General features: G+C 38.9%; 1 protein-coding gene across 3 annotated transcripts in view; it reads left to right on the top strand.

Moving 5' to 3' along the window:
• Nucleotides 1-8558, top strand: part of LOC109050403 (phospholipid phosphatase-related protein type 5-like) — a 49903-nt gene extending 41345 nt beyond the window's left edge. For all 3 annotated transcript variants that reach the window (XM_042751925.1, XM_042751926.1, XM_019068034.2), the window contains 2 exons: nt 5316-5450; nt 8271-8558. In XM_042751925.1, the coding sequence (XP_042607859.1) occupies nt 5316-5450; nt 8271-8300 (165 nt within the window). In that variant the 3' untranslated portion in view covers nt 8301-8558. The remainder of the gene's footprint in view (nt 1-5315; nt 5451-8270) is intronic.
• The last annotated feature ends 5211 nt before the right edge of the window (nt 8559-13769 follow it).

Consider the following 13769-nt stretch of genomic DNA (forward strand, 5'->3'; position numbering starts at 1 on the left):
CTGTCAGACTGAGCTCTTTAATGATGATTTGATTGACTTCAGCTATTAATTTGTCTGAGAGCGGGCCGTGTTGGTGCTGAACAAACAGTGTGGCAGTGCAGTTCTTGTATTGGTGGAATATTGGAGAGAGTTGAAAAGCTCCAAGACTGCTCTCTGATGTCTGCCTCCAACTTTGACTAAACTTTCTTTATCACAGTATTAGTGGTACTTTTCTAAGGCAACTGATTATTGCTTTGTCAAAACATCTAACCCTAAAGAAATCTCACTCAAAAATAACATAAAAAAATAATAATAATAATAGTCTGTCATTTACTAGATATTTCGAATCACTATTTAGATTTTTCCAGGAAATGCAACAGATTCTTTCTTTCTTTCTTTCTTTCTTTCTTTCTTTCTTTCTTTCTTTCTAAATATCTATCTCTCTGTTCTATCGTTCTATCTACTGTTCTCATTCTATTGTTTAATCTATCTACCTCTACTACTATAATTTCTTTCTTTCTTTCTTTCTAAATATCTATCTATCTATCTGTTCTGTCTATCTATTGTTCTATTTACTGTTCTCATTCTATTGTTCAATCTATCTACCTCTAATTCTGTAATTGTTTCTTTCTGTTCTGTTCTGTTCTGTCTATCTATTATTCTATCGTTCTATCTACCTATTGTCCATAATTCATTCATTCTTTCTTTCTTTCTTTCTTTCTTTCTTTCTTTCTTTCTTTCTTTCTTTCTTTCTATTGTTATCTATCTTTCGCTCTATCGTTTTGTATCTATCTACTATCTATCTATCTATCTATCTATCTATCTATCATCTCTCTCTCTCTCTATCTGTCTTTAATTTTTTTCTGTTCTGTCAATATCTATCTATCTATCTATCTATCTATCTATCTATCTATCGATCTGTCTTTCTTTTTTCTTTCTTTCTTTCTGTTGTTCTGTCGCTCTGTCTAACAGTTGTTCTATCATTCTGTCTATTGTTCTATCGTTCTATAGTTCCATCATCTGTCCTTGCAGATTTTCTTGAGCAAATGTAAGATTGTATTCATATTCTTCTTGTTCCATTGTTCATATTGCTAGCTAGGGTTTTATTGAGGTAATGTTTTGTTGTGTTCATGTTATTTTTGTGTCCAAAAGTTTCGAGTCCAAGTCAAGACCGTGTCCAAAGAGGTTCGAGTCCAAGTCAAGTCCAAGTCCAAAAGTTTCGAGTCCAAGTCAAGACCGAGTCCAAATGAGAGAAAAAAAGGATCCTCTTCAAGACCACATACTTAACTAATGTATGTGATGCGAGAGACAGGCATCCTATTCTAAGAAAATATTTTTACGTTATTATTTGTAATGATCAAAAAGCATTTGCAAAGTAAAACAACTCTGTAGGACAGGGGTCTCCAAACTAGATCCTGGAGGGGGCCAGTGCCCTGCAGAGTTTAGCTCCAACTGGCCTTAACAACACTATCTGGATGTTTCTAGTGTGTCTAGTAAGAGTTTGATTAGCTGGTTCAAGTGTGTTTAATTTAGGGTTGGAGCTAAACTCTAAAGGACACCGGCCCTCTAGGTCCGAGTTTGGAGCTGTAGGGTCAAAATTATTTTTATGTACTTTATTTACATTTTATTTACTTTATAATGCTGCTGTTGCTGACATTATGTCTGTGGTCACAAAAATTAAAATGACTGATGCCTTGGCGCAGCACACACATGCAAAGCTCAGGATATGACAAGTGCGGCGCAGTTATAAGGCTAGAAGGGATACGTTTGGCTCTACTGGGCATGCACACAAAAATACAGCGAAATTTTTGTCATACTGTACTAGGGCTTGTCGGAAACACTCGACTACTCGAGCATGTATTAACCATAATGCATACAAAGAGTTTGCAAAGTACCTGAATTTTAGGATTACAATATTGCGTGGAGCTGTTACTTTCTATGACCTTATCTATGTTGCATGTAAAAATCAATATAATGTAAAAAATGTACAAAAAAAATATGTAATGTAATAATTAGGCGTGTGCCTAAACCCTAATACCTGGATAATGGCTTTCAAAAAAACGAATAACGAACAAGGAATAATTCTGCCTGAATAATCGGGCTGAACTGAAGCTGGCAACAGTCCGGTGTTTGCTAGATAACAGCTGAGTCATGTGATCAGCGCAATAGTAGTACACAGACCTCTATAGTCACGAGTGTGAAGTGAATGAATGTAAAACAAACTTTTATGAGTGAAAAGAGCGCAAATCAAACACCGCATTAGTGTTTCCTCTCTGCATCTCTCAGAAATCAGAGCTTGGCAGGAGTAATATCACCTATAATAATACATCATACCACGGTATAGTTATTTGTATATATTTAAAAGGCAATGATTTAAACCTTAGGCTACGATATGATACGAATGAATGGAATAAGCATAGCGCGCTCACCAAACAAACAGCAGCAGCGTTGCGCGTTTCTCAGTTCTCTCAAAAACCCAACCCAGTACTCTCTCAAGAGGTAGGCTAATAATCAGCGTAGGATACGGATACATTTTCTACTTGTGTTCTACATGTTTGCATCGTTATCTTTTGCTGGTTTGCGCGGCACACCCACATTTGTTTAGTGAAGTTCACTAAACATTGAGACTTGCTTAAAGAGTTCTGCGTAATGAAAATGTGCGCATTTAATGGGTTCAGTCGTGTTCAAAATGATCACTAAATGTTTGTCATGACATCTCTCTGCTTGCATGATAAATATTATTTTAGAAATTAATAGTTATTTTAGTTTAACACGACATAAACCTTGTTCAGTGATAACTATGAAAAAAGATAAAAAGTCATAACGGTCTTGTCAAGTAACTGTACGACGTTGTATCCGAATGCAGATACGAAAAATGTTGTGATTGCTACAAATACTGGCTGTTACATGAAAATTTAAATGGGTGTAATGTCATAATTATAAAGTTTTTCAAATTTACATATGTAATTGTTGCATAAGGCTATACATTAATAAGCGTTTGTTGATTTAAAAAAAACTATTTAATGTGTTTTCATTTACAATAGCATGAACCACGAGTAGTTGAGTAACTAAAATAAAATAAAAAATCGACTAGTAGAAATCAGTAGTCTTGCAACCCCTATACTGTACAACATTAATAAGTATTTCATTATTGGTAAAATTTAAGGCTACCCTATGTGTAGACGTAAATAAAACACAATCTAACAGGTAGAAAATTAAATTAGTAAACATCTAAACTTTTCAGAACGCAGCAAGTTCGCCGCTGGTCATGCACATCATTTTCCATAACAAAATTGAAAGCTAAGCCAAAGATGGAAGAAAACAGGTGATCATAGCTGTACAAGGATAGCCATTTTTTAAAATGAATTAATTTATTAGCAGAGCTACTGCAAGGATTTTTAGTGCTGGAAATCCATTTATTTTTTTTGCTGAAACTTGTGCGTCTTCATGGATAGCGAGGTCATGGTGTTCTTAGAGCAGCAGGCAGACCCCACGGGAGCGCAAGCTAGAGCGCAGGCTACAGAGAAAGCGGCCCGCGCCTAGCGTTTTCCACACGTTTTCTTCAGTCGCGACATGCAAATGTGGTTTTGTTTTGAAGGAGAAAAGGTTTTTTTTTTTTTGCTTGGACTCGACAGCGAGTCCAATGACCAAGTCCGAGACAAGTCCGAGTGCAAAACACCACCGAGTCCGAGACAAGTCCGAGACGATAGAAAAATGTCTTGAGTCCGGACTCGAGTCCAAGTCCGGACTCGAGTACTACAGCCCTTTTGCTATTGTTTGAGTATGAGGTTTTGGTGTTGAGGGTAGTGTTTTTGTTTATGCTTGGTGGGAGTTAATTACGAATCCTCTCCGGTGCTAAGATTGTGATTTATGAAAGCATTTAGCTGCCGTTTTGTTGGAGGAAGCGCACAAAGAATCATGTGATTAGTTGACACGCTCCAATTATTGAAATTGCATGTGCAAAGCTTTCTCGTTGCGCAAGGAGCCCTCTATAAGATATCAGCCTCATTTAGAGCATGATGGGCTAGTGATTTAAACATGCTCTGTTTAGCTGAGATCCACAAGCTGCATATATGATGACAGAATATAAACTACCAACACAATATCTGACCTACTTTGGCCCTTGACTGCTGTGTTGGAGCTTTTTATTAATATCATCAACAGATTTTGCACAGAAGTCAGAAAAAGCGGACGCTCAGCAACATACAAATACATATGTGGAATGGAGAGCAAGCTGTGCAAGCAAAACACATTAATGAGTTTATGTATATCTAATCTATCTAATCTAATCTATCTATCTATCTATCTATCTATCTATCTATCTATCTATCTATCTATCTATCTATCTATCTATCTTACATACATGCTCTCTCTCTCTCTCTCTCTCTCTCTCTCTCTCTCTCTCTCTCTCTCTCTCTCTATCTATCTATCTATCTATCTATCTATCTATCTATTTTTTTATCTATCTATCTATCTATCTATCTATCTATCTATCTATCTATCTATCTATCTATCTATCTATCTATCTATCTATCTATCTATCTATCTATCTATCTATCTATCTATCGTTTTATCTGTAGTTCTATCTGCTATGGGTAGTAGCTGTGTTCCTTTTTATGGGTGGATGACTCTCACATGGCTGCTAACACAATTACTGTTATTTCCCTCTTCTCTCTTCCCACTGTGACACACGATTGTCCCTGACTGTGCGCTACACGGTAGCTTTGTATTAAGTTTGTGCACTTTAATATTATCCGCTCCATTGACAGTGCAGCTGTATTGTGTTGACTTTGTATTCCAGAACTGCAACACAATCAACAGCTGCACAAATCCTTATATTCACCCTTACAGTTTGTGTTTTTGCTTCTTGTTTGTTTTTGTTTTTTTCCCAATAATATTTTAGAAATTAATTCATTGCACACTGGCGTTCATGCAGCACTTTTCTCTTCTGCAGGTGTTACACATTACATCCTGCCATTACACCTTCATATTATTTACATATTTCCATCAACTTATGCATGCTTATTAATGCATGTTTGTAATGTTAGATGCCTTGACTGAGATTTTCATACTGATGTTCACACTGTTTTTGAATGGAGTGAGAAGTGAAGAGAAGATCAAAATAATCCTGTTTCCCCTTAAAGGGATAGTACCCAAAAATTCACTCACCCTCAAGTTGTTCCAAACCTGTATGAATTTGTTTCTTCTGTTAAACACTAAAGAAGATATTTTGAACGTTGGTTGAAAAACAAATACTATGGAAGCCAAAGGCTGTTTGGTTACCCATTTTGGATGAACTATCCCTTTTAATAATGTTATATTTTTCATGTTTTCAGGTGGTGTGTGTGGTCCATAACTTCAAAGGCAAACAACTGCGGAACGAGGATCCCCCACAGGACCACCTAAGCAACAATCCGATGGTCAGCTCGCCTAGGGTTGAGAGTCCACTGGAGAAGTACATCGCTTCACAGGTACAGAGCACAGTAGACAAAAGCACACTTGGAACCATGCTGTCAAATGAACTGCCGCATGGTACATGCCCTGTGTTTGAGGGTTTTTGATTAGGTTTTAAGGGCGCTATTTTTGTGTGTTTTTGAGCTCTTATATAAAAGATGTGTGTATATGTGCTCTTGTGTCTCTGGTGTGAGAGATGAGAGAGTGTGATGAGGACTTGTCATCCCGCTCTCTGAAAGGCCGTCTCCTGAGTTTCTTTAGCTGGATCACAGGCAAAAGCAGCCGCTTCAGACACCTGCAGAGCACAAGGCAATAAACGTATGCACACCTGTGTGAGGAGCTCAGGCTGCCAAAGCTCTGGAGTATAACAACACGTCATTAAAACCCAGTTAAAACCCAATCATGTTCATTTCAACTGAACAAACCAATTACCTGTAGCTAATTAAAGCGTACCCAGAGCTTTGGCATGTCCGTCTGCATGTTTTCAATTTCTTTGCAGTTAAATCTTTATGGTTGCATCTGATCTTCTACTGAACTTAAAGCTTATGTGCAGATTTTCCGTTGACTTTTTTTTTAAAGATATTTTCAGTCATTTTCAGGGTGCAATCAGTTGTCTTGTTACAGTAATTGTTTTATAATTTTTGAACACACACTGATTTAGCTTTATATAGCTGAACATAACAACCCAACTTGTTGATATTGACTGATTGGCCAAAAAGCATTTTTAATTTTTTTTTCTCAAGATGTTTGATTTTGATATAGAATAAGGGTTTTGAGGTGTTTTTTGTTGTTGTTTGTTTTGTTAGTACACTACACTGTGATAGGAGACATCAGTTTTTTTTTTTTTTTTTTTTTTTTTTTTTGCAGTATACCTGAGAGTCATATCATTTAAAGCTTTTGTGATCTAATAAGAAATCCTCGCACGCACAGTTGCTTCCAGTCTGTTTTCTTTCATAGCTGGTGCTCCAGAATCCATTTAAAACCTGAACTGAGACCTGGTGCTGGTGTTTGTGTTGGGTGACCAAAAAACCGCCAGCAATCCCGCACCTCGAATAGAAGTCAAAATGCACTACTAAGCCCTCAGAGACTTGAAACACATTTGAAATACCTCCGTTCCTGAGGTGCTCCCAAGCAGCCATTATCCTCCATGACAGAGAATCAGACCTCGTGTTCAGCTTTTAATTAAGCCACAGGCCACCGCTGAGCCCCGTCAGACTGTAATTAAGCTGCAAGTATGACCCTTTGAATACTTTTATTTACGCATTCATTTCACAATCTTGCAAGTAAGCAAACGAGAGGATAATTTAATCCCAGACTGCGGTGTTGATTTTCTCTCCGCAGTATATGAGGGATTAAATGTTGTTCTTGTCTGCTTATTCAGCTGCAATAAAACCATTTGGGAACAATGTCGGTTCACAGATGGTTTATTGAAATACAGCAAATGAAATGTGTAGGATATTGAGGGCTCTTTCCACCAATAAAAATGCTAATCTTCTTTAGTCAAGGGTGCCGATTCGAATGATTTATTTGCGATATCCCTCCGTCCTTGTAGATGAAGTTTGGATGCAGTAATGTCCCGTGAGGTTTCTGGGATGGAAAACAGACGATTCTACTTTGCTTTCTTCTGAAATATCCCCCAGACAGATTGCTGTCAGAAACCATAATGCAGTTGAAAGTGGGAGGACAAGGCGAGGAAAATCCGCATCTCTGTTTTGTCTCTTCAAATCACAGAGACTGCGGGATCACGGCAAATGTGACTGGAAGCAAGAAATAATTTGTTTGGCAAAATCCGCCCCATATTCTCTGCCGAGGTCACAGTGTATATTTCAGCGGTGTGACCTACGGAGCGCTTTTCTGTGATCGCACTTCACGTTTGCTGAATCTCTGATGAACTCACTCCATTTCCAGCTGTAATATTTATGAATTTTATGAAAATAAAATGTGCCATGAATTTTTAGCTATCATTAAATCACGACTACAGCAGAATCCATTTCAGTGCCCATTTATATCTGCATGACACATGTAAGAAACAGAATATTAAAAAAGTTACAAAAAATAATATTAAATAGTTTAAAAAAAAAAAAATAGTGTTTGCTGTGGCTTGGTCCCTACATTCAGCCTCATGCAGGAACTTTGATTGTGTGTAAAGTGGATAAAGGAATACTGGGAGATTTTGGCACAAGCGAAGCTGCCTATATTTACTCTAAACTCACATCATTACAAAATAGCACACATGGGTGCTCTCTGTCCTCATGCATTAATGTTTTAATGCATTTCTAAAGTGATCGCATGGAGCTTCTTTTTTAACAATAATGTGAAAAAAAAGTAATGAACACTATCTGTTTTTCTTTTGGTCATGTTTTCCAGTTAAAATGTGTAAACATCCTTAAGATTAACTTAAGTGTAATTACATCTCAAAAGATATTAAGACTTGTTTTAAGTGAATATATCTCATTTTAATACATGTATTTAAAGTATCCAGAAATTATTACAAATATTTATAATATTTAGTAAGATACATAAAATGATTATATAAATTATTTGGTTTATTTGTTCATGCTGTAAGCATTATTGTAACAATTTCAAGAGGTTAATGAAAAAGAAATAAAGGATGTTCTTACAGGAAAACAAGATGGTATTTTGCAGTGAATTTAGGTGCAGTGCTAAACAGCTGCTGCTAGTAATCACACTTGTGTGAAAAGTGTAAATGTTATTCTCCTCAAACCCTGTGTGAAAACAGTTTGCATCTAAAGAGTCTGCTGCCAGAGCAGATTTGATGTGTTTGATCCTCTCAAGTTTTTGCTGACATTGTTCCTTCTGTCTAACTCTGTCAACAGAATCACATCGCCTTCGCTGAGATCACGTGACCTTGATTCGCCGGTGTGGCAGACACATTGGACATCCACGCTGTTTACCGTCCAGTCCCGATAGTCCCAGCTCAACGCTAGCGCCGTGGTCATATTCTCTATGGTATCGTTTTGGATCGCTCTGCCCTTGCTTTGTGTGTGTGTGTGGAAATATTGGTCCTATCAATTAATAACTGTTACCATCACGCAACTACTGACTGAAGCTGCACTTCACATTTCCCTGAACCGGTTCTGTTGGCTTTCTTGCAGACCGAGCTTTCATCTAGAGTTCAGAATATCTCAGCTGCTCACATGTGGAGAGCGTATGTGTCTGTGTTTGTGTTTGAAAGGTTTATGACAGGTTGATGCAAATACCTGCGCTTGGAATTCAAAATGGACTTATCTTATAGTTGTGGAAATTTTTGTTGTCATATATTCCAGAAAGTGTTTATTCCTATATTATTTTTTCTCGTTTAGTGCTTGCATTGGATTCAGACGTTTGGAAGCATATTTCTGCCTCAGAGTTTTGCAACTCATAATTGCAACTTTATCTCATAATTGTGATTTTCTCAAACTGTGGTTGTATTTCAAAATTGGAACCATTTAATTGTGATTTTATGTCACTCAATATCACATTTTATCTTAATTGCAACTTAATATCTCACAATTGAAACTTAGTTTTTTAATTTTTGAATTTTTACATTTTATATGTTTCATTTTTTTTCTTTTTTGTGATTTTTGTTATTTTAATATTGCAAATTTATTTCTCTTAACTGTGATTTAATGTCTCACAATATGACTTGCCCTTAATTGCAACATTATATCTCACAATTGTGACTAAAGTCTCAAATTTCATTCATTCATTTATTCTTATAATTGCAACTATATATTTCACAACTGTAACTTTATTTCTCATAAGTATGCTTTTATCTCACAATATGAGTTTATTTTCCTTCATTTCAGCTTAATATCGCTTAATCACAAATGTATTTATCTTAATTATGATCTCAGTGTGACATTATTTCTCAAATTGTGACTATTCCTAATCGTTATGTCTTTTATTTTTCACTCTGAGGCAGAATTGGGCTGCCATACAGTGCGTACATAAATACACTGTGTCCACAAAAATAAGGCAGAAAATAAGCTAAAAATACCTGCTGAAAGATCACATTTAAAAAATAAATAAATACCAAAGCTTGGATAAATGCAAGTACTCACCTACTGTACTGGCAGCAAAAAGAAAAAAATGGTTCCAGATCTTTTGGTTAGATAACTTCAGTTTCACCCCGAGGCCAACAGGCTTTCACGGTGAAGCTGTGTTTGAGTGTGAGTTGAAAACACCCAGCTGTGAAAGACAGATCATCTGCTAAGACAATCACCAGCCACCTCACTAAAATAATGAGTAAGTCCATTTAACTAATGCTCAACATAACGATACTCACACAGACATTTGTTTCACACTCTTTTAATGGCCAGCACGTCTTTCACTGAGGACGGATATTGTTAATGTTCAAGATATAATGAGTCAGAAAGCCACCTCTCCTCCTGTGATCATTAAAAACAAACCGTGATGCCTCATGTGTAAAATTGTGGATATAAATTAGTCTCCTACATTATTTTATTCTGAAAAGATGCAGGTCTGCGCTATGTTATATTTCAGATCTCCAGCCCTGTGTTTCAGTCATATTGTGGTGCCGTTTAAAGAAATACTCTGGGTTATCTTTTTCTTATGACACTACAAGATTCAAGATTCAAGATTTTTATTTGTCACATACACAATTATATAGAGCATATATAACCAGCAGTGAAATGTGAGTCAGGTCCGCTCCATGGACAGTGCAATTATTAAAGAATACAACACAGATGAAAATATACATAAATATAGCTATGAAAGAATAAAATAAAAGTAAACAATAAAAATATAAGAATAAAATATAAAATATATAAAGAGATGTATACTGTAGAATTAAATATATAGTGGAAAATAATGTGCATGAAAGTAAACTGTAGTCTTAAATAATAAGATACACAGGAATGTACAAGAGGCAAATGTGCAAACAGGTTGACACTTACAGTATGTCAATGTGAGGTAGTGAATGATGAATGTCTTACTGATAAAGTGAATATTAAGTGGAGACATGAAGATGTTTAAGAGGCTGGTTTTGAGTTTAGGAGGCTGATGGCCTGGGGGCAGAAACTCCTCCTAAGTCTCTCAGTTTTTGACATCAGGCTACGGAAGCGCTTACCAGATGGCAGCAAAGTGAAAAGATGGTTACTGGGGGTGAATGGAGTCCTTGATTATTTAACAGCTCTGCTTTTGCAGCGTTTGAGGTAGATGTCCTGCAGAGAGGGGAGAGCAGACCCTGAGATGCGCTCAGCTAAGCGCACAACTCTCTGCAGGGCTTTGCAGTCATGACTGGAGCTGTTCCCATACCACACTGATATACACTGAGTCAATACGCTTTCTATGGCCCCTGAATAGAAAGTTTTCAGGATTGCAGGTGAAACCCTGAATTTTCTCAGCTGTCTCAGATGGTACAGTCTTTGCCTGGCTTTATTAACCTGAGTTTGAATGTGTGTAGTCCAAGTCAGGTCCTCGGAGATGTTTACACCGAGGTACTTGAAGCTGCTCACCCTCTCCACAGGGGTCCCGCTGATCAATTAGAGGAGTATAGGGCTGCTGCTGTCTCTTCCTGAAGTCAACAATCAGCTCTTTTAGTTTTGCTCACATTCAGAGAGAGACAATTGTCCTGGCACCATGATGTTAATTTCTCTACCTCATCCAAGTATGCGGTGAAGAACGTCATTATTGTTGGAAAATGAGGCCCAGAACCACAGTATCATCAGCAAATTTAATAATAGATGTGGAGCTGTGGGAAGACACGCAGTCATGTGTGTAGAGAGAGTAGAGCAGGGGACTCAGGACACAGCCCTGTGGAGCTCCTATGTTCAGGGTGATGGAGTTAGAGGTGAACTGGCCTACTTTCACCACTTGAGGTCTGCCGGTGAGGAAATCAAGAATCCAGTTGCATAGTGAAGAATTCAGGCCGAGGTCCATGAGTTTAGAAGCTAGCGTGATGGGGACTATAGTATTGAAAGCTGAGCTATAGTCGATAAATAGCAGCCTTACATAGTTCCTGTTATTGCTGTCAATGTGTGTGAGAGAAGAGTGCAGGATGTGAGAGATGGCATCATCAGTGGATCTGTTGGGGCGATAAGCAAACTGAAGAGGTTCTAAAGTATCCGGGATGGAGGAGCTGATGAGAGTTTTTAACCAGACCCTCAAAGACCTTCATGACTATTGATGTGAGGGCAACTGGACGATAGTCATTCAGGCAAGAGGGGGTTATTGGGTTCTTAGGTACAGGGATGATGACAGATTTTTTGAAGGAGGTGGGAACCACCGATGTAGCAAGAGACTCATTGAAAAATAGATGTAAACAAAACCAGCGAGCTGATCAGCACAGGACCGCAGAATACGGCCAAAATCCCATCAGGTCCGGCTGCCTTTCCTGACATTCCCTCGCTTTAGAGCCCTCCGAACCTCGTCCTCAGACACGGTGATTACATGATTATCGCTGCTCTGAATGCTGCTTCCTGACGACTGCGCTGATCGGCAGACTCGCGCGCTGCTCAGATTGCTTTCAAAGCGGCCCGTAGAAAGTGTTAGGTGCCTGTAGCAGCGCTTTGAGTGGGCGGACCAAGCTTTTTCACCAAGATTTCTCGGGTTTCAGCCAGCGACGGATCTGCTCTCACCTCTGCAGAGGATTTATTTCCAAAGGCACAGATGGTTCTTAGTCCTTGCCACATGCGTCGGGAGTCATTGAGCTGGAAATGTGACTCTATTCGTTCCCTGTATCGGAGTTTGGCGGCATCTTACTGCGCGTCGGAGAGCATAGCACGATGCTTTGTACTCACTCATGTTTCCCGACAAAAGACCGGCGTTGTAAGCAGCAGTGCGTTTGTTTACTGCTGCACGGATTGTTCTGTCCACCCAAGGTTTCTGATTAGAGAAGGTCCTTATAGATATTGTATCCGTAGCTTGTTCGGCTAGCGTGTTTACAAAGCTTAATGCTACAGCCGTGAACTCGCTGACGTCAGATGAACTTGCCCGAAACATGTCCCAGTCTACGTCATCAAGAGCCGCCTGTAGCATGGCTTCTGAGTGGGGGCGGACCAGCGCGTCACCACCCTCTGCACCGGGGGTTCTTGAACGAGCCTTTGTTTATATTCCGGTGTGAGGAAAATGGCGGCATGGTCCGATTTGCCGAAAGCCGGTAGTGAGCGAGCTTTGTAGGCATGCTTAAACTGAGTGTAGCAGTGATCCAGTGTATTCGGTCCTCTGGTTGGACAGGATAACATGTTGATAATAATTAGGCATAACCTGCCTGAGGTTGGCTTTGTTAAAGTCCCCAGCGATGATAACAGCAGCGTCAGGATGTTTGTTGATGTTGTTGCCGCTGAGCGCATCGTGAAGCTCGGACAAAGTCAAACCGGTGTCAGCTTGTGGTGGGGATGTAGACAGCAGTAACGATGATCGATGAAAACTCCCGGGGAAGATAGAATGGGCGGCAAATAATAGATAAATGTTCCAGATGAGGCGAGCAGGAGCGCGACAGAGTGGAGATATTCTTGGGGTCACACCATTTTCTTGTTAATCATGAAACACACTCCTCCACCCTTGGATTTACCGGCCTCGGCTGTCCTGTCCATCCGTAAAACAGAGAAGTTTTCAGACGGCGTTACAGCAGCGTCCGGGACCGAGGGCGTGAGCCATGTTTCAGACAAACAAAGGATGTTACAGTCCCTAATGTCCCGTTGGAAACTTATCCTGGCTCTAAGATCGTCCATCTTATTCTCCAGAGACTGGGACATTGGCGAGCAGAATGCTCGGTAGAGGAGGACTGTGAGCTCTTTTTCTCAGTCTGTTGCGGACCCCAGCACGTTTCCTGCGGTGTTTCTTGATCCGTCGCCTCGGGTGGTTATTCAGGTGGCCATTGTTCATCTCGGTGTTCCGGAGAATCTCAGATGGCCACGATGGGTTGGAGGATAAAGTGTCCTGGAAACAGGTTAGTGAAGCTGTATCCAATGTCCAAAAGTGTTCCTTTGTCGTAAGTGATCAGTGCAGAGGTTATGTGTGCAAAAAGAGAAAGCAAAAGTAGGTAAAAAAGTAAATAAAAACACAATCTAAGCGGAGCGACCTGGACGGCGACCGGACTCAGCGGCGCCATCTTGTAGACACTACATTTTCAGGGTCAGTAAGATTTGATTTACTTTTATTCCGCAAGGATGCATTTAATTGATTAAAAGTGACAGTAAAGACATTTACAATGTTACAAAAGAATACTATTTCACATAAATTCCTTTTATTATTTTTTTACTTTCTATTCATCAAAGAATCCTGTAAAAAAGGATTGCAGAATAACAATTAAGAAATATTTCTTGAGCAGCAAATCAGCATATTAGAATGATTTCTGAAGGATCATGTGA

The sequence above is a fragment of the Cyprinus carpio genome, chromosome B24 (assembly GCF_018340385.1).
Source record: "Cyprinus carpio isolate SPL01 chromosome B24, ASM1834038v1, whole genome shotgun sequence".
Lineage (NCBI taxonomy): Eukaryota > Metazoa > Chordata > Actinopteri > Cypriniformes > Cyprinidae > Cyprinus > Cyprinus carpio.